The 25532-nt window shown below is 41.1% G+C and overlaps 2 protein-coding genes across 6 annotated transcripts in view; one reads left to right on the top strand and one right to left on the bottom strand.

Annotated features, from left to right (window-relative positions):
- The window catches only part of megf6b (multiple EGF-like-domains 6b), a 99024-nt gene extending 97983 nt beyond the window's left edge, over positions 1–1041 (top strand). Inside the window, exon 38 of the mRNA XM_033626758.2 lies at positions 113–1041. Coding sequence (XP_033482649.1) covers positions 113–177 — 65 coding nt within the window. The 3' untranslated portion in view covers positions 178–1041. The remainder of the gene's footprint in view (positions 1–112) is intronic.
- A 2590-nt stretch (positions 1042–3631) lies between these two features.
- The window catches only part of kcnab2a (potassium voltage-gated channel subfamily A regulatory beta subunit 2a), a 123192-nt gene continuing 101291 nt past the window's right edge, over positions 3632–25532 (bottom strand). For all 5 annotated transcript variants that reach the window (XM_033626765.2, XM_033626764.2, XM_033626766.2 and 2 more), the window contains 10 exons: positions 21850–21894; positions 21237–21281; positions 20952–20995; positions 20612–20698; positions 17336–17421; positions 14338–14458; positions 13912–14006; positions 12690–12810; positions 9650–9738; positions 3632–5974 (listed from right to left, as the gene is read on the bottom strand). In XM_033626765.2, coding sequence (XP_033482656.1) covers positions 5885–5974; positions 9650–9738; positions 12690–12810; positions 13912–14006; positions 14338–14458; positions 17336–17421; positions 20612–20698; positions 20952–20995; positions 21237–21281; positions 21850–21894 — 823 coding nt within the window. In that variant the 3' untranslated portion in view covers positions 3632–5884. The remainder of the gene's footprint in view (positions 5975–9649; positions 9739–12689; positions 12811–13911; positions 14007–14337; positions 14459–17335; positions 17422–20611; positions 20699–20951; positions 20996–21236; positions 21282–21849; positions 21895–25532) is intronic.

Genomic DNA, 25532 nt, shown 5'->3' with positions numbered 1-25532 from the left:
GTTCCTGCAGAGACAGCACTTTCTCTTTGGTGTCGTCTTTATTCTGATCAAATATGAACGTGTGTGTGTTGTGTTGAGCTGGATTCACAGCTGTTTGTGTGTGTTTCCTCAGGTGGACCTCCGCAACTCAGCCACAGCAGCAGCAGAGGAGACTCGCAGCACAACAACTCGTTATAGCACTGACATCTAAACTGGAAGACTCGAACTATAACTGGGACAGATCAGCTACGTTTTACTGGAGAGACTCAACTGAGTGAACGCTCATGACAGGAAGTTGTAGCAGGCAGCTGGACGACCTTCATGGAAACAGAGACTCTCTGATGAGAACTGCATTTCATGTTTGGAGCTGAGCTGGATGACACTTTTTTTTTTTTTTTAAAAGTACCAAAGTGTCCTTCGAACTGTCTGAGCCACAGTGGTACTTCTCTTGCAGTCTTCAGGATGGAAATCGCTCCTCAAAACCTACATCAGAGTGCAGTGTCAGGAGACAGTGGTCGTGTTTGCTGCACTTTCAGTATTTTGTGTTGATTATTTTGTCGTTAAAATACCTTTAGCAGCTTTAGTACTGTATATAAAATAATCTGTAATTTTGTAAGGAAACTGCTGGATATGATGCGACTTCTGCCACTGAGGCTGTTGTTAAAACCACATTTCATTACCTGCCTGTACTATGAAGATGTTTTTCACTCTACACAATATGAAGTACTGCCCTCAGTCCCATGGTGCTATGGTGCTTCACTGTGCAGAGCAACGAGGACAATAATGATCAGTAGACAGTGAAGCACATTCCTGTTGACTAAACATCTTCTAGCAGACAGCTCGACCTTTACAATATGAGTCAGTCATTTGCACCTTTAGGGTTAAGAGTCTAAATATTTTCCTTTGAGTTGATGTTGTGTATAAATTGCTTCATATTTATATTTCACACAGTTGTATACAATCGAATATTAAAATGCATCCTTTGTCTTCCACTGGAGACCGACTCTACAGTCCAGTAAACATCCCAAGATGATATTTTACACATGAATGCCAATAAAGACAGACACAAAAAAGGTTTGTTTACCATTCTTATTTTATCATTATTTCATTTTCATTGAAGATCGAAGCTGTACATCCTGTCTAAATTCAGATTCAAGCACAGTGCAGATAGCAACGCCTGCAAAAGAAAATTAAAAAAGAAAAAGAGAAAAGGCAGAGGTGATCACAACCAGAAATATATATATACAAAGGTCAAACTATGTACAGGAGATACCAGGCTCTCACTACGTCATCTTCAGAGTCCACCGATGCATTCACGTCAGAGCATTCCTCATAGATGCATACACAACACAAAGAAATTGCTTCTTTTTGTCAGTCTTAAAATCGATACAATACTGATAGGAAAAATGCAGCATGATGAAAAAAATAACAATTCTTTTTGATTCTCTCGACTGCATTAAAGGCTAAAACATAAAAAATATATTCTCTGTATCACCTGGAACCTTCTGTAAAATAAGCTCTATCCATCTGTGGCTCTGCTTTCACTTCTCCACCAGTCATTAAAATGTCAGAACAGCAAACATGAAGAAACTGGGACCTCTTAAAGCATGAGTTTCTCCTACACAGGCGAGGGCACCAGGTAACTACACTTCAGCCTCAAAACATTAACAGTTATTTCTACAATGTGCAGAAACCTTTAACACCACCAGATCGTTGTTGGGCGGGTCAGCACGGTGTGAAATAACACTGATGGTCCAAACTAAATGCACAGCGATACCTTTTAAAGGGAAAGTCTGACACTTTGGGAAACGTGCTTATTTACTGTCTTTGCTGAGAGTTAGATGATTCGACTGACACCATGTCTCATGTCTGTGCACGAAATATGAAGCGACTGCCAGCAGCAGGCTAACTTAGCTTAACATAAAGACTGGGGACAGGGAGACAGCCTGGTGCTGTACAAAGATAACAGTCCAGTGACCTGCGCCTCTAACGTCACTGTACGACTGTTGGTTGTCAGACTGCTGCGCTGATCTGATCACATGACACGACTGTTATTACAGGCTGTCTTTAAGTTGTTGTGGTTTGCACATTAGACGAGTGATCAGCAACGTGGGGTCACACATGACAAGCAATTTCACCAGGAGGAATCCCCAACGACAATCTTACTTTCTAGGGTGGTAAAGGCATGACCTGCCTACTTTCCCTTTGATTGGCTAGTACTCGTCCTCATTGGTTGGATTGGTTAAGTTTAGGCAAAAGGAGTGAGACTGGTTGGAAGAATGTCAGAGTAAACCCATCAGAGGCAGAGTAGGGACAAACTCACATCTGTCTGTTCTCCAAACTACATTTAATCAACAAAACATGATACAGGAAAGGACTACATCTGCAAGAAGCTAGCGATCCAAGCTGTTTGTGCGCTGATTTGCAGTCGTTCTCACTGTCACGTCCGCTGACGTTCTGTTGCAGGTGTTGCGACTCCTCCCAGATATTTCCCTCTGCCTGTATCTTGCACTCTCATTTGCTTTAATTTGTCGCTACTGATGAAACAAATTTCACACTTCAGGATCTGGACTTGCAGACAGGTCCATAGAAACACCTCAGGCGTTTGCAATGCATCTCTCAGATCGCATCATTGCGTGCTCCGATATGCCTCTGATCTGGGGCTTATGTCTGCGATCTTCAAAAGCCGTCGGCGAATGGAAAAGCGGGTTAAATGGTATAGTATGAACTTGCTATAAGGCTCACTAATTAATAAGTTATATCTAGTTTGTTTGGAGCCTTAAGTGTTTTTCTTTGGCAGAAAAGTGGTGGCATGGTGTTGGGGAGCGCTTCATCCCAGCGCCGTGCATGGGTTTGGTATCTATGACAACAATATCTTGACACTAACATTAACTAGGCAGCTGACACGATGCTACATTAACAGACGGTTGACTACACGGTTAGCAAACTTAAACAGTGCTGTGATAAAAGCACAACACTCCGCAGCAACACCCAGTGTCCGCTGGTCGATCTGCTCCCACAAATGGTCTTTACTGTCTTTGTTGTGACAGCAGCCTAAAGCTAAAGGAGCAGCAGTGACATCACCGGCGCATTTTTGAAAAGTGGACAGGAGTGGGCGCACAAAAAAGCTGCAGCACTCTGAAAAAAACAGATGCTGGGCATGGTGCTTTCCTCTAGGTGGCAGCATACGCTACTCCTCATTGTGAGCAACTGGAAAAGACGCCAGCGCTGAAAGGAAAAAAACCTGCTCAACAAACAAACGACGATTTGCCGTTTTACAGGAGGATTATGAACAGGTCTCGTGTTAAAGTCTGTTTCCCTACCCAGCAAACTAATTATTGTATGGATTAAACAAACAAGTTATAACGTGATAATCGGTGAGCTTTAGAGGAGCAGGTTGGAGGATCAGGTGCCAACCAGCTGTTTCCAGTCTTTATGCTAAGCTAAGTTAGCCTGCTGCTCGCTGTAACGTGACTTCATATTTCAACAGACAGCCGTGAGTGGCATCAATCTTCTTTTAACTCTTGGTATAAATAAGAGTATTTCCCAAAATGCCACACTCTAAGTCTCAAACGTCCTCCCTGCTCCCTGCAGATGAAAATATTTAAGACACAGAAACTCCACAGATGAAATGAACTAAATGCTCTTTGAGTTTCTTTTTTTTTTTCTCTTCTTTTGAGAAACACTCAGACACAGCAAATCAACCATATACAGGGATCAACTAATACAACAGGCTAAAGCAAGGGATTAGTTTAGTTGCCTCTCCCTCTCCTCTCACACACACACACACACACACACACACACTCATGCATGCACACCAACAGGATCAACAGCAGAGACATGAAATCACTTTGCCGCTGTTAAAAATCACCTCGGAGGAGAAGCATCTTCATCCGCACAAATCCCGCACAGTAACGTTAACTTTGATTATCCCCTCCACTCTAACGCCTCATTCACGTCGCCATTCACACTAATATGACAGTTTTATTTATGTGTACTTGTTTATTTTCGGCTAAGAATCGTTTATCAGCTGTTAGTAAAGATTTGTTTACCTACACGACGTGTTAGTAAGCGGAGTAGCGTCAGCTTGCTCGTCCCGTAGGTACTGTAGGCCGGGTGAAGAGGGTCCATGCTTGGAGGATGTATCACATGCTATCCACTTGTGCTTTGATCACAGTAAGAGAGCACCCAAAGGAGAAAGAATGATATAAGGTGGCGTCTAATTCTGCAGTAATATTTCTGACACGTCTCAGGTTGTACGGCGCCTGAAACAAACCTTACTGATCCTAAAGCGAGTAGCTGTACTTATGCATTCTGTATATGAAGGACATATTTGTTAGCTAGTATAACAGCGTGGTCAATAAAGATATATATATGGAGTTACGTCCATACTATTGGTAGATAACAAGCCGGACAGCACATGCGTCAAGATGAGTTCTATAATCTTGCAGGAAGTGAGAGTGAAACACTCGGGTGTGTCATCAAAGAGAAATGAAGAAGAAGAAGAAGAAGAAGATCTTTGGCTCAAGCCACGCTAAGATGTCACTGGTCCTGCCCAGTGTCCACACATGAAAGAAAGACAGACGAGTAAATACAACCTCCAGACCATGTGCACGCCAACACACGACTAAAAACCACCTGCTCTGTTCCCTGAGCTGCTGCCACCCACTGATTAACTGGACACGCCGCCTCTTCCTCCAGTCATCGTTCCAGTGTTTACTGGGGACACGAGACCGGTCGGCCAAAGGGGCAGCTGTCGAGCTGCTCGCCTACGCCAAAGCCCACAGCACAGTCTGATGCAACTGTAAATAAGGCAAAATACTTGAACAGAATTTGATCAAGGAGAAGTTTCCATGAGATGTGGAGCCAGCCCTGATATGACCACTTCCTGCACAGTAAATCCTCAGCCTGAGAGCGGAGAGCAGAGGCTGGGCGACACAGTGAAGTACCACACTGCATTTGATTGAACGCGACTGCAGTTTCCGACCGTTAGGGGTGAATAAATAGCTAATCTCTTCAGTGGCAGATGAGTTGCCCCGATACATCGGCCTACGCTCCGGAGGAACCTCATTCCCCCTCCTCATGTCGAGACAGCAGGAGAGTCGGAGCATGAGGCCGGACGAACACACTGCCAGTGAAGACACAAAGGGAGGATGAGGAGGAGAGGGACCTATCAGAAGGAGATATGATTTTATAGTGCAATGGCTGTGATATAAGACTTGTAATACCCATCCTCTCCCCTCCTAAGAACTACCCTCCAACACCTACTGACAATACTAAAGTGCTGATTGTTAAAGCCCACGCACAGGCTCGTACACGGACGATGTCGACAACACAAACAAAAGGTTTTTCAGAGAAACCTTGACGGACTCGTACAGTACACAGGTGTTTTGTAAACAGAACGTCCAAGGAACAAATGCATGGCTATGGTACATGTGCAACAGAGTAGTTCTCATATATGCCTACAGTATGAACTTAATCTTCCTTTAGTTGCATTCAGTTTTAGAAATCAAAGCAAATAAAAAAAAGAAATCTGGCTGCCAAGCAAGCGTGTGCTTATTTTTTTAAAAAGGTATTTTTTTCTCTACTGTTTTAAAATACGTTCAGCTGAATTGAATGTATAACTGATTTAAGTATGAGCGCATATCCCTAACCTCTCTTCCACTTCTGTCTCTCTTCCCGTCCCCCCCACCCCCACCCCCCTGGAGGTGACTGTATTTTTTCCCCCTTTTCTTATCTTATCCCTGTAACTCTAAATGAGGTGCCCTGGGTGGCCTTGGTGTGGCCAGACTCATGCGCCAGGGTCTCACTCAGTAAAAGCTCAAGCAAACAGAGGATCAGGCAAAGGTGGGGCACTGCGGCTGCAGCCCGGGTGCAGCCCTGCCGGGCGGGGCCGCGCTGCGCGTTAGGAGCGGTAGTCCTTTTTACTGTACGGCTTGTTCCCCAGGATGCTGTCCACCTCGTGTGTGATGGACGATGACAACTTTGGAAGAACCTGCGACAGGAGAGAGACACAGATGGTGACCATGTTCACGTCACAGTTACTGTCAGCGGTTTGGGTTTTTGTTTAACAGAGAAAATCATCACAAAGAGTCTGCAGTTACACATCACAACCTCAGGAGACTGCTGACAGTGACTTTCTAGTCTTCACCAATGTTGTGCCGTCCAGTCTGTGATTTCCAGCAATATCAATACAGCAACCAAAAGACCGGGACAATGATTGACGGCCTGACAGCTGATGTGCAGCTTATTTAAAGGTCCAGTGTACATTAGAGGGTTTAGGGGGATTTATTAGCAGAACTGGAATATAACACAGTAAGTATGTTTTCTTTAGTGTATAATCATCTGAAAATAGGAACTGTGTTTTTTTCATTGAAATGAGCTGTTTATATCTACACAAGTAGCATGTCCTTGTATATGTAGATCAACATGTTATAATGCCATGTTTCTACAGAAGCCCAGAGCAGACAAACCAAACACTGGTTCTAGATAGTACGGTTCTCTCCACCGTAGTTAGCGGCCCTTCTGTGACAAGCAACGATGGAAAACTCAGATTTTTTAATGTGAAACTGCTTCATTCAGTTTTACTGGTTTTAATCATCAGGTCTGTTTGTTTTGGAGATGAAGACAGCTCTGTGGCTCCTGACAAAAACCTCCTGAACAATGAACACTGAAGGAATCGTAACCTGAAGAAGTTTCAGATGGTTGCAATACACAGTCCTCACCACTAGGAGCCACTAAATCCTCCTGAATCTTACACACTGCTCCTTTAATTTGTATACAAATCTTGTGAGTGGGTTTAATTAAAATTAACTTGATAACAGTTTTGATGACTTATATCTTACTCACATTCAGCTGATTTGTAAGTGGAAATTATTACACAAGTATTCACATGCTGGTAGTAGCAATAAGCACAAAAAACCCAACCCTTCATTCAGAGTAAAAGTCCTCCACTCAAAATTTAAATCAAGTGAAAGTATTATTAACAAAATATACTACAATTATTGAAGTAAAAATACTCCTTACACAGCAGAACGCCCCCTGTCAGTGTTATATCATAATTTGTTACTGTAAATCCCTTAACCCTTCACTGTTTAAAATAAACATTTAATTTCACCATGATGTATTTAGTTTTTCCTCAGTCTCTGTGGTAGAATTCTCAGATCAGAATTTATGTTCTCAAAAGTTCTTGTTCAACCTCCTCATCATCTTACAGTTAATTTATCATGTTGATCTGTTCTGTACGTCATCTGTTGCGCGTCTGTCCGTCCTGGAAGAGGGATCCCTCCTCAGTTGCTCTTCCTGGGGTTTCTACTGTTTTTTCCCTGTTAAAGGGAGTTTTCCCTTATCTGCTGTGGATGTCGTATGCTGTAAAGCCCTGTGAGGCAAATTGTGATTTGTGATATTGGGCTTTATAAATAAAATTGATTGACTGATTGACTTGGGCACATCACAGAAGCAATTTCTGATTTTTATGAATAAAGTGCAAACTTTTTGCTCATTCATGCAAATGATTATGTACAATTTTTTGCTATCTATACTATCAATTACTCATGTCATGTTGATCAAAATGTATTATACTGCTTCTCTGTTTCCCCCGGAAATATCTAAACATAGGTTCTTAAGTCATTAAATGCAAAATAGTTTAGCAGCTTTTATAATCTGTCAGCATATTGTGCAAACATTTCTAAATTGCTCTCAGGTGAATCTTGACTTTCACTATTAAAGGGGAATATGTGAGGCGTTTGATGATCAAGCAGTTCTTTAAAATAGCTTGTGTACAGTTCTGCCAGAGGGTGTTCCCTGTGTTGACATTTTTGATTTTTGTTTTGTTTTTTTTTGCAGTGCTGTACAGTCGTCTTTTCTTTTTGTATTGTAAAGACAGTCTGTCAGCAAATTACACTACAAACTGTAAAGGTGTAAATAAAAAGTGTTGCCTTGTGCATTTTCAATCGGTGACTACGTTTACATGTTCTCTAATATTCTGCTATTATTTCAAATATGACAATATACTGAATTGGATGTCATGTCAACATCATATTCTGTTTGGATATTCTGAATCAGGCCTTTTTCCTGAGTGAAGCATGTTCTAATTAAGACGTGGGATATGCTGATATTAAATAAGGGTTTTTGTCACAGTTTGTGACACGCCGCCTCTCGCCTGTTTATGTTCAGCTCTGTGCGTTGCCATGGTTACATTGTTAACAAACAACAGTCTTCAAGGCTGTGAGTTAGAGATGCATGGCTGACAGAAACGCTGACATTTCTGGTCAGAAGAAGAAACAAACCGACTTTAAACAATCATGAAAGACTTGGATATCAACAGGTTTTTGGAAATGCACAAATATTATGACGCTGACCTTTTCAAAAAGGCGGCTGAAGGCATGAAATAGGGAGGCTGTGTTCACACAGTTAAACAAGTCACCCACTGGTGGAAAACAAATCTTATTTTAACGCAAATAATCAAAATGACACAACAGACTGCGGACGTTTCACTTTTCCATATTTTCACGTGATAAACGACTTGTTAGGGCACGAGAATCGAAGCATGGATGACTGAATGTCAAAGAGGAATATTAGCAGAATATCTATTTCATCAGCCTTGTAACCAGCATAAACTAAATTAAAAAATAAAATGAAAAACTAAATGTTTTGTACAGGTAAACGTCACTGTCATTAAAACCTGGGCAATAGTTCATATCAGGAGATACTTGGAGTACACTGTATACTGACAACATGACTAACCATTTGCTGTCTTGTTTGTAAACAGTGACACAAGGACTTGTCATTCTGAAGGCTCTGACATGTTGACTGACAGAAATATTAATTTCTGAGAGATAAACTGAGAAACTGGAGCAAGTGACGGCTTCCCCAGATAATCTGTGTTGTGCTGTTAACAGAAATTGTTTTGAGAAATCCACTTACTGTGAATGTTGAGGATGATTTGAGAAATCTGCCAAAGTCACCACAAAAAGCTAAATGTAAACCTCCACCATGTAGAACAGAAAATAATTTGTTTTCTTCCTGAATACTAAAAACAGGACAGTTTTTATGGTCCGTTTTTTTAAGACGAGGGGCTGTGTGTCTATTTCAGGGTCTGTGATGTAAAATCCACGGCAAAAGGGAAACTGCGGAGCCCTTGGGAAATGTGAGCATAACATTTCAAAAGTAAAATATCAAACGTGCTAAGAGAGAGGAGACATATAGCGTGCATACATCCAGTGCACACACGCAGGGGAGGACACAGAGCATCAGAATATAAAAGAGGAGGAATGCTCTTTTCTGCAGGCCAGACATAATGTGAGGAGAGGACGTAAACCCCCACCGATCTGAAAACCCCATTAAAAGAGTGAATCTTATCAGGGGAGGAAGACGTGGCCGTAAGCTCGTCTCCAATCCCCCTGGCAAATGCTACTCCGCTGACCTTATTAACTCGGTACAGTAAAGCACCCGAGCGTGCAGCAGCAAACTGCCCAAGAGGCCGAGCTGTACCCAGGAGAGGAGGCTGCTGTTACGGACTGTAAGGCACGAATACGAGGCCTGATGAAACAGGTCAGGTCACATTTTCACAAATTAAGCCACTGATTTTCTCAGCAGAACAACAGACACGTGTTCACACACACACACACACACACACACTCTCTCTCTCTCTCTCATCATGTGGCCTCACCTGTATCGCTCCTATGTTCTCCATCAGCTGGTCGGTGTTGGACGCCCCTAAAAGGACAGAGCTCACCCCCTCGTTCCGTAGGCACCACGCTGCAGGAGACCAGTAAACACCAATGACACCCCCAAACTACAACTATGAACACACACACATACACACTCACAGCCTCATATCACAGCAACACAATCCCACGACACTTCACAAATACACAACAGCTGGACAAAATACAGATGCTATAAAACATTTCCTGTCCACAAATGAAAGTATAAATACAAAATAACACTACAGCTGGCCACTCTCTCACACACACACACACTCACACATCACACAAACACTCAACCAGTGTTAGAAGAACTACACACACCCTTCACATACCACAATATAAAATACTCCACTACAAGCAAATCTCCTGTCACAGCGTTTAAAAAGCAAATGTACCATTATTATATTTTATTATTGTTATTTATGAATTAACATGTGAGCAGCAGATATCTACATATGGACAGAGAATCTGTCGCAACTGTACAAAATTCTGGTATCAAAGTGCTCTGGTTTGTTTGTAGTCTAAGAAGTATTGATCAATCAGGTTTGAGCTTTGGTTGCCTGCATGATAACAGTCAGTGTGAAGAGCAAAAGAGGCTGATATGCAGTCATGAAAGACATCGGCATCATCTCACAACGATTAAGTTTTTTATTAAGTTTTTACTCATTTATCTACATTCATAGATAGAAACTACAACTAGGTGCGAAAAAACACTTTTTAATTAAGAACTGGAATAAAAATAAAACCTAGACGTTAGGAAAAAATAAATCAGTAACTGAAATTATGTTGTATACTTACAAAACTAACTAAAACAAAACAGAAATATATACAGGAAATGTCTTTAATTTAAGTCTTTGTCAATTTGGTTGAATTCATTGCCACACCAAGTATGAGGAGGCACTGGTGTGTATGTTTACTGAGACTGGGACATCTACCTGAGTGTGACTCAACTGCTTTTACAAGTGTAAAAGCAAACAAAAAACTAACACACGTATCTGGGCAAACGGATCTCTCGAAATATTGCCTGAGGCTTAACTGTTGTCAGATGATAGCCGATGGGTTTTGAGATTGTGTTATCAATGGTTGAGTGGAAGCTGATTTTAACTAATTTATACATGTACTGTGTGAATAATCTATATTTGTTTAACAGTTCAATCTACAACCATATTTTGTATATTTCTGTACATTACATGTTAATCTACAAAATTAAGAAACCGGCCAATGCAGAGTACTGAACCGACTCCAGAGGGTTCTTTTTTCCTGTCTTAAATATAAAATCTGTATCACTGCGTAAAACTCACTGGGATCATTTTTACGTGGGTAACTTGAGACATCCTGTAGCACTTAAAATTTGAGTAAGCAGCCTGTGATGACTGGATGAACGTAACTGACTATATAAATTTATAACTATAAATATCGCGTCTGAATCCTGATCCACTTAAGACACTCAGTATCTGTTCTGAACCAGCATATCGGTACATCCATATTGGGGGTGTATATTCCAAGTTTTATCATGATATGATATTGATATCGAGTTGCTTGCACCATTAAGGAGGGAGGTGCACTTGGAAGGAAATGGTGTCGCAGATGGGTCATGGGAATTTCAAAATAAAGGCTTATCCTAAAGATGATGATATGTAACAACGTTTACACTTTGCAATGATATTAGATCGTTGATTATCTAATCAACATATCGATCCAGATCATTGTATCATTACACTCCTAACCTGGACCTCACATGTCCCTTCAGTACAGTACTTCAGTAAAAGCAGCTAAATTCCAGCACTGCCCTCTGCTAATAATAAACAGGAAACAGGCTTTATTCAATCTCTCTGAGGAAATGGACACAAAAATCTGCATTCTGTGTTCTGTTATAATTGCGAGCTGTATTATGCAACACGACTGCATGCTTTTACAATTGAGGAAAATATGCTTGTAAGCAGATTCCAGCAGAAAGGGACGCAGAATTTAGCTGTAAAAATAGTGGGATTATGATTCTACACAGATCTTCCACCACCAACATGAGAAGAAAACATTTAAAGGTCTTTACTGGACTGAGTGGAGTCCTTCCCCCCAGGCTGCTGACACACTCACATCATCTATTGACTCTATTGTCACAAACAACACCTGAGTTCACCACCTACTCCAGCAGCACTGGGCCTCGGTATCAAGCCAGTGGCAGAAAGGTGTCCATCATTGTTATATAGTTCTTATTCAATACTCGAGTGTCATGGTGATGTAGGGGACTACATGATGGACGTAAATCTACTGTGCTGCCTTCAGGAGTGCTGGAAGGATTTATGGTAATTGGGAGAGATGAGGGTGAGCGCTAATGGGCCGGGGAACCGAATCTATGACACGGCGTTACTACAAGGGTGAAAAATCTGCAGTGATCTGTGCTGAGATTGGAGAGGCAGCCCCATATTTACTCGCCGTGTCGCTAACGTCTGACACTTTAAGAGCCCTCGCAGGAGCATACGTCTTCTGGGGGTTTGCACATTCTCACTTTCCTGCCCGACAGTGAATCGATATCGGTCTCTCACTGGATTTACGTCTGGGGTGCTATTTTTATGCTGACACTGGAAACTGTTAAATACATGGTAACACCACAGAGCTGCGAATGCAAATACATACATGTAAACATGTTTACATTTCTGGTGTTGGTATTTACATCAGTGTCTTAATGTATTAAAGGGACGGTGTCAGATCCTTGTTTAGAAAGATGCTTATTAATATTTAAGTGTACACTGTTTCCTTTTTATTTCCTCACTTTCAATTTCTTCCATATTCTCATTTTTCATTAACCTCTTTATAAAAGCCACAGTCATCACAGCAAACACACACACACACACACACACACACACAGTACATACGTGACAACACACCACACCGACCGTCACACCAGACAGCTGCCAGAGCGGTGTTGACCTCGGCCCGTCCGAGGCAGAGGGACGGACAGACAGACAGAAAGAGAGAGAGCGGCAGAGTGTATCTGCGTACCGATGGCGAGTTGGGGCAGAGTGCAGCCCAGCCGCTCCGCGATTGCCTGCAGCTCTTTCAACTTCGCCTGCTGACGCCGGCCCTCCTCGCTCAAGATCTTGTCCTTCAACCACTGGTAACCCTGTCGAAAACACAGCACACCTGCTCAAAAACACAGCCCTGCTCACACACCGCTGCGCCGCAGCTCCTGTGTCACCAGGGCCTGTTTTTAAACACGTGACTCTGTCTCCTGCCGTCTACACCTCAGCCAGGGAAAACATGGCTACAGCTATGCTTATGTCATTACATTACAAAGTTACAAACATTACAGAAAGAAAATCTCTTTAAACTATTACAGTAATTTCCTGAAATCCTAACTGAGGCCAGCTGAGTCAGTAATCTTTACGTAGTATCAGGAGTTATACCATTATACTATTAGTAACAAAATGGAAACCAGTAAGAATTATCAAAGAGCCAAAATACCACAAACATCCACAGGCAACACTGAACCACACAGGAAGCAGCACATTCCACACACGTCACCAAAAGTACTGCACAACACCAAGATGGAGAGCTACTTTCATCTCTGATCGACAGCCACTGACACACAGACCACAGATGCACAACATGCCACTCCACCACAAGGACACATCGTTGCATTAGTCAGGTGTTAGCTCGTGTGTGCTGCAGTGTGTGCTAAAATTAAAGTTAATCCGTCACTTTTAAGTAAAATATTTCCCTGAATTAAATAATTAAAACTGCTTCTTCTCATTGATGTTCACTTACTGTGGCTGTTAAATAAATACATAAAATAAAAATAAAAGTTGCCTGAAATAACATGTTGAATTTCATGATTAATCTACATCTTTAATTATTTAGTTTTCATTATAATCCATAGTCTCAAAAAACAAACAGTTAAGATGAACATGTACACATGCGATGCTGCTATTGCTGCGTATGTAGGCATGTATCATGTGTGCTCATGTGCGTGCACTGCAATGCGTTAAGCTGACACCAGCTGGCAAACGGTGTCGAACAGCACCGCTGGGGGAGAGGTGAGCAGTGCATGGCATCAGCCATGGCACTGAAAACACACAGCTATGTGAGGTGTGCACAGACTTACAGAACCTGAAAGACACAAACAAACAAACAAACAAACCAGCGACCAGAAGGGAAACACAGAATGGTGACACCAGCACGGATGATCAGAGCGGGATAGAGACAGCGAGCGAGGTTTGTGTACCTTCAGAGAGGCCCGAGAGTACGGAGGCACCCTGCCGTCGTATTTTCCTGAGATGATCCCACAGGCTAGTGGAGACCACGTCATGGCCCCCACACCTGAAGAAAGGACATGTGATCATGACATTGTCACTTCCTCATAGAGTTGTTGCCCTTATTTTGGCTTTGGAAGAAAATGATATAAGCAGCACTACAGGTAGGTTCTGGTTGCACACATTTAAATCTGGTATGTGGAATTCTTTATTTTCTGTTGAATCCTATATCATAAAAAATACAGTACATGCGTGTTGTTTACTGATGTGCAAATCTGCATTTAAATCTTGGTACTGCAGCGACTTTGCATCCAACACATTGCAGTCACCAAACATCTGTAGCACCACTGCACCTTAAAGAAGACCTCAGCTAAAGCCACAGATCCATCAGTGCTCACCTATCTTATGGAAGAGCTCAGGCAGCTGCACCTCCACCTTCTCTCTCTGGAACATGTGGTACTCAGCCTGCTCGCAGATGGGTGGTATCTGGTTGAATTGTCGAGCCACAGAGTACGCTTCCTAAAATATGGAACACATGAAGGAAACAAGATTAGGCTCATACATTTTTCCCCCATTCAAGGGTTTTTTGGGGGAGTTTTTCCTTATCTGCTGTGAGGGTCCAAGGACAGAAGGATGTTGTATGCTGTAAAGCCCTCTGAGGCAAATTGTGATTTGTGATACTGGGCTTTATAAATAAAACTGAAATGAACTGTATTCAATATACAGTACAGGAGCCTTATTACAGAAACTTCTCAAGTTATCTTATCTCAGTTTAGGGCGACATTTGGGGTTTTATTGCAGAAATACTGTTTCTAACTGCATTTAGAAAATAAATCCTATTTTATGTTAGGGATAGGAACTTAACTATTATAGAACTCTCGTAACTTAGGGATGTTTGAAGTTATGAATCCTAAGTTAGGATGGCATGGACCACGTCCTATATTCAAATAACTAATAAAAGTAGCACTTTTTGTTAGGTCTGTACAGCAATGACAGTGAAGTTTGGGAACAACATGAGCATGAGCAAGGTTCAAAATAAATAATCAGAAATGCTTCCTATACAAATATTGACAGACTAAAGGAAAGAAAGATGGATAAAATGCACATAACTATGTTGCATTCAAGAGATTAAGACAGGTAGACTTCTGTAGCCTTCACCCCCCCTAGGAATGTCATAAAATGTCCCCATATCTTATCCAGAGTAGAATATTGACCCTTATTTGTTTTTCTAGTTTTTTGTAAACTTAGTCTCATTCTGAATAAACAATTAATTCAAACAATTGACAAGAAAACTTCTGAAAAAGTGGGGTTTCTCTTCTTCTGACTCTGCGTAACTGAAATTGAACCCTCATCTTATTGTCCATGATAGCTCACCAGTGACATGTGAGAGCCGTTGACATTATGGTTAATTTGGAGTAGCCTACTGATACATCCTGATCTAAGATATGGGCATGAAAGAAGTGCTGATTGAAGAATCAAATTTACAGCTATAATTAGAACTTAAGATAAGATAGAAGATCTGTTATGGGATAGGACACAGCCCTGAGTTTAGGAATTGCTTCTGTAATAGGAAGATAGGATTTTTCCCATCTTTGGAACTTTAGATTGCACACTACATACAGTCAGGTCCATAATTATTTGGACAATGATACAGTTGTCATCATTTTGGCTCTGTACACCACCACAATGGGTTTTAAATGAAACAATGAATACCTGCTTAAAGTGCAGACTCTCAGCTTTCATTTAAGGCTTTTTTAAAAAATGTAGTATGAACCGTGTAGGAATGACAAGCATTTCTTCACACAGTCCCCCAACTTTAAGGGCTCATAAGTATTTGGACAAACTGGCATAATCATCAATTAAACAGTCAGTTTTAATACTTGTTTGCAAATCCTTTACAGTCAATGACTGCCTGAAGTGTTGGACACATAGGCATCACCAGATGCTGGGTTTCTTCCCTGGTGATGTTCTGCCAGCCCTTTACTGCAGCCGTCTGCACTTCCTGCTTGTGTTTTGGGTGTTTTACCCTCAGTTTTGGCTTCAGCAAGAGAAACGCATGCTCAATTGGATTCAGGTCAGATGATATGACTTGACCATTGCAGAACATTCCACTTCTTTGCCTTAAAAATGTCTTTGGTTGCTTTTGCAATATGCTTCAGGTCATTGTCCAACTGCACTGTGAAGCATCATCCAATGAGTTTTGAAGCATTTGGTTGAATCTGAGCAGATAATGGTGCCCCAAACACTTCAGCTTTCATCCTGCTGCTCTTGTAAGCAAGACAAGACTTCACTAGAATAAATACAGAGGGTTTATCACAAGATGCAAACCATTAGTTAGCCTTAAAAATGGAAGGCCAGATTAGAGTTTGTCAAAAACCATCTAAAAAGCCTGTACAGTTGTGGAACAGCATACTATGGCCAGATAAAACAAAGATCAACTACCAGAATGATGGGAAGACAAGAGAAGGAAGAAGGGAAGGAACTGCTCATGATCCAAAGCACACCACCTCATCAGTGAAGCATGGTGGAGGTACTGTTATGTCATGGCCATGTATGGCTGCCAGTGGAACTGGTTCTCTTGTATTTATTGATGATGTGACTGCTGACAAGAGCAGCAGGATGAAAGCTGAAGTGTTTGGGGCACCATTATCTGCTCAGATTCAACCACTGCTTCAAAACTCATTGGACGATGCTTCACAGTGCAGTTGGACAATGACCTGAAGCATATTGCAAAAGCAACCAAAGACATTTTTAAGGCAAAGAAGTGGAATGTTCTGCAATGGTCAAGTCATATCATCTGACCTGAATCCAACTGAGCATGCGTTTCTCTTGCTGAAGCCAAAACTGAGGGCAAAACACCCAAAACACAAGCAGGAAGTGCAGACGGCTGCAGTAAAGGGCTGGCAGAACATCACCAGGGAAGAAACCCAGCATCTGATGATGCCTATGTGTCCAACACTTCAGGCAGTCATTGACTGTAAAGGATTTGCAACCAAGTATTAAAACTGACTGTTTAATTGATGATTATGTTAGTTTGTCCAAATACTTATGAGCCCTTAAAGTTGGGGGACTGTGTGAAGAAATGGTTGTAATTCCTACACGGTTCATACTACATTTTTTAAAAAAGCCTTAAATGAAAGCTGAGAGTCTGCACTTTAAGCAGGTATTCATTGTTTCATTTAAAACCCATTGTGGTGGTGTACAGAGCCAAAATGATGACAACTGTATCATTGTCCAAATAATTATGGACCTGACTGTATGTAGTATACAGAACATTAATGAGCGTCAGGATCAGGAGCAGGTAGGATACAGCAAGGTTAGAAAAAAACTCCTGCTATGTTGGAGACTAATGTTTGCCCTGTGTTTGTTTGGACTGTTATCTACACTGCGTCTCACCATTATCTCCATCGGGCTCCAGCGGGACGTTCCCCAGTACATGGCCATGCCTTGATTTATCACATGGGTCATTGCTCGAACTGTTTCTGCAGGTAAAAATACACAATATGATAAGAAACACCATCAGTGGTGAAGTCACAGTGTTTGCAGAATAGTGTCTTCTCTTTCTCCTCTACAGAGCGTCCTCAGAGCCTGCTGCGCTGTATGTGCTTGTTGTGTATTATCATAAGAGGTGTATTTAATATCATTTGCAATCCAAATGGACCGGGCCATTCAGGAGACAAGAGGGGAAGCTGATTATGTTAATCAGAGGTGATTGATTGATTCATTCAGATGAGGGTGACATCTATTCACAACAAGGCACACTTGAATGACATTAATATAAAAAGCCTTTTTTATTTATCTGCGACCTGCTACAGGGGAACATAAGACGAGCTCAGTGAAATAAATAAGAGATGACAAGCGCCAGTTCGAATCTTTAATCACAGACAAAACGTCTTCAGTCGGTTGACAAACTGGACTGCAGCTTATGTATTTTAAGCAGAGAGGGTTAAAGCAATATGGTTGTATAAAATGAAAAATACATCAAGGATTAGGTCTTTTTCATTAATGTTCTGAGTGGATGTTCCACAGATTAATCTCATGTTATTCTGTCAGAACATCTCTATATTTTATTTAAAGCCATCAGATAGGAATTTCATTTAACAGCCACATCTGACCGTGTGACATCGAATGAAATCTAATATTACCCAACTTTAATTTCCGTCGTTTCATTGGTCAAGGCAGCACTATATATCAAGGCAAAAGTACCAAGCATGTGTGATAACGATCAGGTTTTCTCAGACAAGATCAGGATCATCAGAGTGCAATAAAAGTGGATGCATCGACCCCCCAATAATCCTCCACCCATCCATCTATTCACCGCACTGTTTCTAAAAAGTCTCTCTGACAACCAAATCATCTAGTGGGCGCTTGGCTTAAGAGGGTTTCTCTGTAAACTGACAGAACAGCAGCTCACCACTTCTTCACCCTGCACACTGCCCTTTAGCTACTGCCAGAATAAAACACACCAGATGGTCTAAGGACTGCGGTTCTGAAGATGCAGACTCAAAGCTGTCCATGTGAACTGTGTGCAGTCTTTAAAGGGCAGATGAGCAAAAGAATCGCCTCGACTTCTACATCAAACAACACCATCTACGTCTGACTAACAAGACTCTAAAGTATCGTGAAAATGTCGGAGCTGCTGAAGCATCAAGCTGAAGGCAGGAAGATGACCTCTGACCGAACTCTGTAACCCAAAGGGGAACTCCAACACAGGAGCAGATGCATGCTGTGTGGCCAGCTGAGCCCACACACAGTCAGCACTCTGCCATTTAAAGGTCTCCAGCATCAGTATCTATCCTTCTGACTGTGGAGGTGGAAGTGCCAGGACAACAAGCAGCATTTAAAAATAGATACTTCAGTTACAAGAGGTTTGTATATCGGAGTCTTCGCGTTGCAGTAGCCATAGAGACAGAAAAGAGGTGCCTTTTTTTAAGTGCAATATGACAAACCATATGAAAACAGGGTTAAGTGTGTACGGCCATGTCCACATGTATGCAGATATTTTTATGAATGTGCATTTCCCTGAACGTTTAGGTCTCTCGTTCACATGCAAACCAACACTAAAACAGTGATTTTTTTTAAAAGAACGCTTTTTAAAATGCAGATTTTTCAAAACTCTGGTGACTTTGTATCTGTGTAAGAAGGGAGCATTTGGGAAACGATGGTGTCATCTCCTCAACTCATACAATCCCATTGTTGCTCTGTGTACTGAGTAACACCTGAAACAATAACGATGGCAAAGTACCGGTACTTCACATTAAAAGTTAGTACGGCTACACCACTTCACGGACGAACTAAGGAATCTGCTGCACCCACTGTTATTTCCTCCACCTCAGAGTCCGTTGTTTGAAGTTCACCAGAATCAACTGTTTTGGATCAGGCCCAGCTGAACCAGCAGATGCTGGAACAATTTTGAGAGTGGGATTATTGCCAAACTATTGAAAACTTTCACCTGTCCAGAGTATGACTTATATGTTTGAGTGAACGTCTTCCTTGTTATACTGAAGGGGAACCAACAGTGATGAGATCTCCAGTGGGTGTTTTGAAAAAGGTAGCCGGTATACTTAAGTATCTTTGAGATGAGGGAAGACTGCGGAAGACAGCTCATGCTAGTTAGCATTTGGAGGAAGCAGCATCGCTGTGGCTGAAAAATGAAACCTGGAAGTGCCAAAAACTGCAGTTTTTTTGAACGGCCACTTGAGGCTGACTCCAGAAGCCAGTCAAGACAGTCAGTCCCACAGACACATATTAAAATGCCCAACTTTTCAGCTGGAAAAATAAAAAACATGTTAACAGCCTGGTGTAAAATATGGTTTTGGTCTCTTTAAATAATTTCACCCTTCATGACAAATTCACAGAGGGTAAATTTTTATATAACTCACCAACTGACATTTTATTAAGGCTTGCAATTAGGTATGAGATATATTTGCTTTTAACTATGTGTTCGTGTGGACATGATGGCTGTCTCGTGTCACTTGTGTCTGTTTGGAGCTTAGGTTGTGCATGTCCACAGAAATTAACATTTCCAGGGCAGTGTTGGCAGAACAAGAGAAAGGAACTCACTCAAGATATGGTTTATACAAAGCATCTATGATGGCACTGCTGTCTCTTTTTCTGTCATGAACCACGCTAACCTCAGAATTAACAACATCCTTGAGTAACGACCTCGAGTGTCGCTGTGTAATGTTTATTTTGTTCACAACACAGCCGGTTGTCTACACAATCACATGGTTACAAGGCATGTATATTTCTAGCCTTATGCATAATTGTGGGCGGGCCGATTTGAGTGACAGGCCATCTGCCAATAGTGTCATCAGCTTCTAAATCAGATCCACCCTTCACTCCACCACAGCATCAGCCTCTAACCCAAATATGGTCACTTCTGGCTCCAAAAAAGCAAGACGGCGACGGTTGAAGTGCCAAACTGGGTGACATCAGGGTAGTACACCCATTATTTTTACAGTTAATGATTTGTCGTTTTTGCATTCTAGTGTGTGTACAGATATTTTGTAAAACAAAGTTCGTGTGGACAGAATTTTTTTTAAAAATGGTAGGGGGGAATATCAGTTTTCAAATATATCTGTGTACCTGTGCACAGGGCCTGAGAGAAAGAAAAACTAGATGATGATTTAAAAGCAATAGAGGGTGAAGTAGAGATAAAAGAATAATTACCTTCCATAGGTGTATTAGGGTCCGGTCTGTTTGCAAAAACCACGTCCACATAGTCTAATTGCAGTCTTTCTAGAGAGGCTTTTAAACCTAGAAAAAAGCAGCACAGTTAGTACAATAATAGTGAAGGTCTCTTTTTAAGCTCTTCATAAAACTCTATGTGTCTATGTGCTGCCAACTAAACACAGCAGAGGGTTCTTAACTTTACTGTACCGAAAAGTTCTCTTAGCAACCCCATTAAAAAGGCAGCCCTGATTCCCCGAGGTCAAAGCAGCTAATTAGGAAGTATTTTGTTGTTGCAGTGTCAGCATTTAATTCAATAACCTTTGGTGCTGCTACTTACCTTCTATAATGTGTTTTCGGGATAAACCTCTTTCAGTCTCCGCTCTGCAAAAAAACAGACTTTACGTTATAAACAATTACTTGAGATATGCCTGGACCTGCCCCCTCAGCGGTGATATAATACGATACATCCTCTGTGAAATATGATCTAATAAATGTTTTATTGAAAGTATCTGACAAACAGTTTGGATGACACATGATCCCATTACCAGGAGCATCAAACAGAAAAATTATACGGGAGGATCGTTTCTCATCCGAGTCAAAGAAGCAGTCAGATGAAACTTACTTTCCACCCCAGAAGATCTTTGTTGTTATCACCAGACTTGAACGTCTGAAAATGGAAAATGAAAGCACATCTGTTACAACATCTGCCCAAACATGGAGATATACAGCAAAAAACAAACCAAAAAAAACAAAAACTCACGTACAGGAGCTGGTGATATCTAAGGTTGAAACAAAGCTCGTTTTATATGTATTAAGAGCTAGGATAAAAAGCGTGGACACCTTCTTTGGGTAATCATGCATTATTCTTTCATTGCCACACTCACCCACATCCCACACTAAGTGTGACTGTGCCAGAACTTGGCCGGCACCAATGAATGAGTGTGTGTAGGCGTATAACCTGACAGAGCTATACAAATGCCAATCCAGGGCCGACAAAAGTAGAGGACAAGGCACTAGAAGTTCATCCATTATTCAGCATCTTTGAGGAGGGACACAGGAGTGTGGGCATGGCACGGCTGCCCGCATTAATCTTTCATCCCCCTACCTTACCGTTGCAGTTCACAACACACAGCCTCCCAATATGTGCAAGGAAGGAGATGATACAAGATTAGGGAGGCTGGCTGGGACGGATATTACAAACCCCCCCACCAAACTCATTAAAGTGTGCCTCATACCTCCATCCTTTCTTCTTTATAATGTTTCCGAGCACCACCTCTGCCCTGCAAAGCAGACATGGAGAGAAGATTAAATAAAGATAGTGTTGAAATGATAAGAGCGTTTACACCTGTCTGTCTGAGGAATCATTTCAATCCCTAAATTAAAGGGGACCTGTTATGCTTTTCCTCATCTTCTGTCATATATATCATGTTACAATGTAGATTCGACCAGGCAATCCGATTGGTCCACTAGACATTCAGAATGAGATCAAATCAGTGTGACAGCACACCGAGCTTATCACTAAAAATATTATTCTGCTATTTCCATGGCAACATTGTAACTTCCAGAGCTGAATCAAAAAATAGTTGACTGTAAAACTGATACAAAATGGATCATTTTGTTTTTAATTCTGATTTAAATAAACTTTAGTTAAACAAATATCATTTTTAGACCGCCATGTTAATACAGGTGTGTGCCTCCCTTTGTGTGCAGCAAGCTGGAGAGCACCGCAGCAAAAATGTTTTTTTGATTTTTGCAAATGCTTAACGCCAACAAATACAGATTTAAGCAGAATATCTTGTTGGATAAAAATATGTTGTGAATTTTGAAAATGATTACGTCCATCTTTTTACAATAAATTTGGACTTTTAGACTTTACAGCCCTCTGGAGTTCATTGTTATTGGAAATGTTTGAATCACATTAGCTGCGCCCGTGAGTTGCTGACCCAGCAATATCTTAAAAATAGTCTACATGTGAAGTTTGCGGACATAGTAGCTAAATCTGTTCACGGAAAAAGACATCTTAGTTACAAGACTGAAATAGCAAGGTAGTTTCATGTTTATGTTTGTGGTATTTATTCAGTTTGGAAAATCCCACGATCTCTATAAAGCATAACCGTTAGGTCAAGTTGGCTGGCTGACTCAACAGGAGCTAAAAATCGTCTCTGTTGCTAGGTTGTTACTAAGGGTCGGCTTACTTCCTGAAGTAGTAAACAACGTTCTATTACATAGGAGTCTACTGACTTGACTGATTGTTTTCCAGATATTAGTCAGACTCCATGTAGTCCAATGGAAATGGAGAAAACACTAGCATAAAGTGTTTTATTTTGAAAACAAACTGCCCCACAATATGAAAACATTTTGATTATTTCTTTTATTCTGTAGGGAACTTTTGTATAATTGCAATATTACAAGGAGGGTGAGCTTTACTGTCGTTACAGTCACTTCAGTGATGAAGATTTAGTGAATTAAAGCACAGCCTCTTGTGCAATATTGCTTGATTTAATGTGGCCAAAGTTATAACAATAATAATAATGAAGTAAATTATGTAAAAATAATCTCTGTGAGTAAAAACCACAGGCTTTAGACCGTTGTTTATACTCTGCTTCCCACATTTTTTTTAACCTTCAAGACAAGCTGACATCAGCTCCTGACATTTTTCTTTATATGATCATCTGCTCCAGGCACATTACTGCACATTTACATTACATACACTGCTACATGTAGCTACATGCTAACATCACGGAAACTTGTAATCTCTCTTGCCAATGTTAATTTCTCCCTTTTAGATTTAATTGGTGATTTTTCACGGTAGAAAGTGTTGCTATACTCAGTTACAGTTATTACACGGCTGCAATGACAGTGCAGAGACGCCAAGATACCCGGAAATGCTGACCAATCAGAGCAGACTGGGCTATTATGGGAGGGGAGCTTGAAGAGACAGGTGCTAAAACTCAGCTTTTCCATCAGAGAGTAAATACAGGTGTTCCAGCACAGACTGTATGAGGAAAATAAAGCGTGTTTTGAAAATTAAATCATGTAAACATGTTCTAGTTTAAACCCAAAACACAAGTATGAGCCAGAAAATGAGCAGAACAGGTCCCCTTTAAAGAAAGGCGTCCAGCTCTGCACACATACTATATAATGCATAAAGGGAGCTTTCTTTGGAAAGAGCACCTGTCTGGACTGGTGTGTGTGTGAATGAGTTGCCAGGTCAAAGTCAGCGGGGCCTGGGACCAGCTGTGCTGTGGAGCTACCACTATGTTACTCATTAGCAGCCACAGGGGTGCTAATGAGTGACATTACGATCAACATAGGGGCTCATTAGGGCTGGGCAGAGACCTGTCAGTAGGATGTCTCTCCAGTCCTCTCACTCTGACAAATAATGAGACACCTCATTGTAGCACAGTTTAAGATAAAATGTGTTTGGATGCTCTTCAGGGGTAGATAAAAAAAACCTGCAACTACTGAGACTTGTTTTGTATTCATTGTGAGTGCACAGATAAATAAAGCCAGCTGCTCTAATTGATGCTGTTTTGAAATAAACAATGTTTTGTTGCCATGTGTTAAAACTACAAGGACTATAATTTGTCTCACCAGGGAATTAGTGCGGTGTGTCTGTGTCAAGTGGCCAGACAGTCTGACATGTGGTTGTGATAATCAGATGGCTATGTATTGGTCAGCTAAACTAGAATCACAGACAGCTCACACCACACTGAGATAATATCGTGCCTGTACAAATGTCTATTACTGGGATTTCTACATGAAATAATGTTTCAGAAAAATTCCGCCACCTTTTTTCACGTCACGTCACGTTTTAGACACCTCAGATTTGGGGAAATTTATACTAACATTTTATAGACAAAACAATAAATCAGGGAAATTATGTGCACATTAATCAATAATGAAATCAATCATTAGTTGCAGCCCTTGTCTGATAGGCAGGCAAGTTACCTCTGAAGTAGATCCTCACACAGCTAGTCATAAGAGCTATGAATATCTGTTTGAAATTATGTAAAACTGATGTGTTTTTTTTTTTTTTATAAAATCATCTATTCCTTAATTCTACAATGCAGGTGGTGAGTACATAATTAGTGCAACCCAAAGTCAGAAGGGCCACAATTATAAGAAAAAAGACCAAGTCTGAAAAATACCATTAAACAGGGAGCTGTTAGTTCCCTCATGATGCTGCTGAAATTAACTGCTAACCAGTGGGAAACTTTTTGCACTTAACACTTTTCCACCTGTTTGAGATTTCATGCTAAACAATCTGACAATCTACTTTTTGTTTAGGCCCACAGGGCGTTTCACACCCTCATCTCCCTCCGGCTTCACCTTGTATCTATTTATCTTTCTTCTCCCTGACAGGACGAGTTACTGGAGGTTAACTTAATTATCTCCTGTGTGATTCTTCACACGTTCTGCTGTGTCACGCTGCACCCTGAAACCAGACAGATGATCTTATCTGTGCTGTGCAGACCTGTGTATTTATTAATTGTTTATATGTATAAGTCATACTACATACAATTAAAGCGGTATATTTTATTATTAGTTTGTAATTTGTACCAAGCAGAAAGCCTTGCACCGAACAGTTCAATACAATGAGTGTACTGTTACATCCCTAATACATACCTCTGTACCTGCAAAGTGTTGCTATTGTGCTCAACAACACAGCCCACATGTTGGAGCAGGTAACATGCTTTTTGCCCCTCCCGTCCCCAAAACCAAAACATTCTACTCCAGTGAGACACACTGGAAGACACACTACACTAGCTTGTTGCAAGATGGTTAGTAACATCATTACCAGACCAGAAATATAAGATATTCTGATAACCTACAGGTCTGGTGTTTGGAGTCACTTTGGTTTCACTGTGAATTATGAGGGCGATAAGCGTGCATCTCCCACACAACAGTAGGTTAC

The sequence above is a fragment of the Epinephelus lanceolatus genome, chromosome 1 (genome assembly GCF_041903045.1).
Source record: "Epinephelus lanceolatus isolate andai-2023 chromosome 1, ASM4190304v1, whole genome shotgun sequence".
NCBI lineage: Eukaryota > Metazoa > Chordata > Actinopteri > Perciformes > Serranidae > Epinephelus > Epinephelus lanceolatus.
Note: the sequence above shows the minus strand (reverse complement) of the source record. Positions and strands in the feature narration are given on the sequence as shown.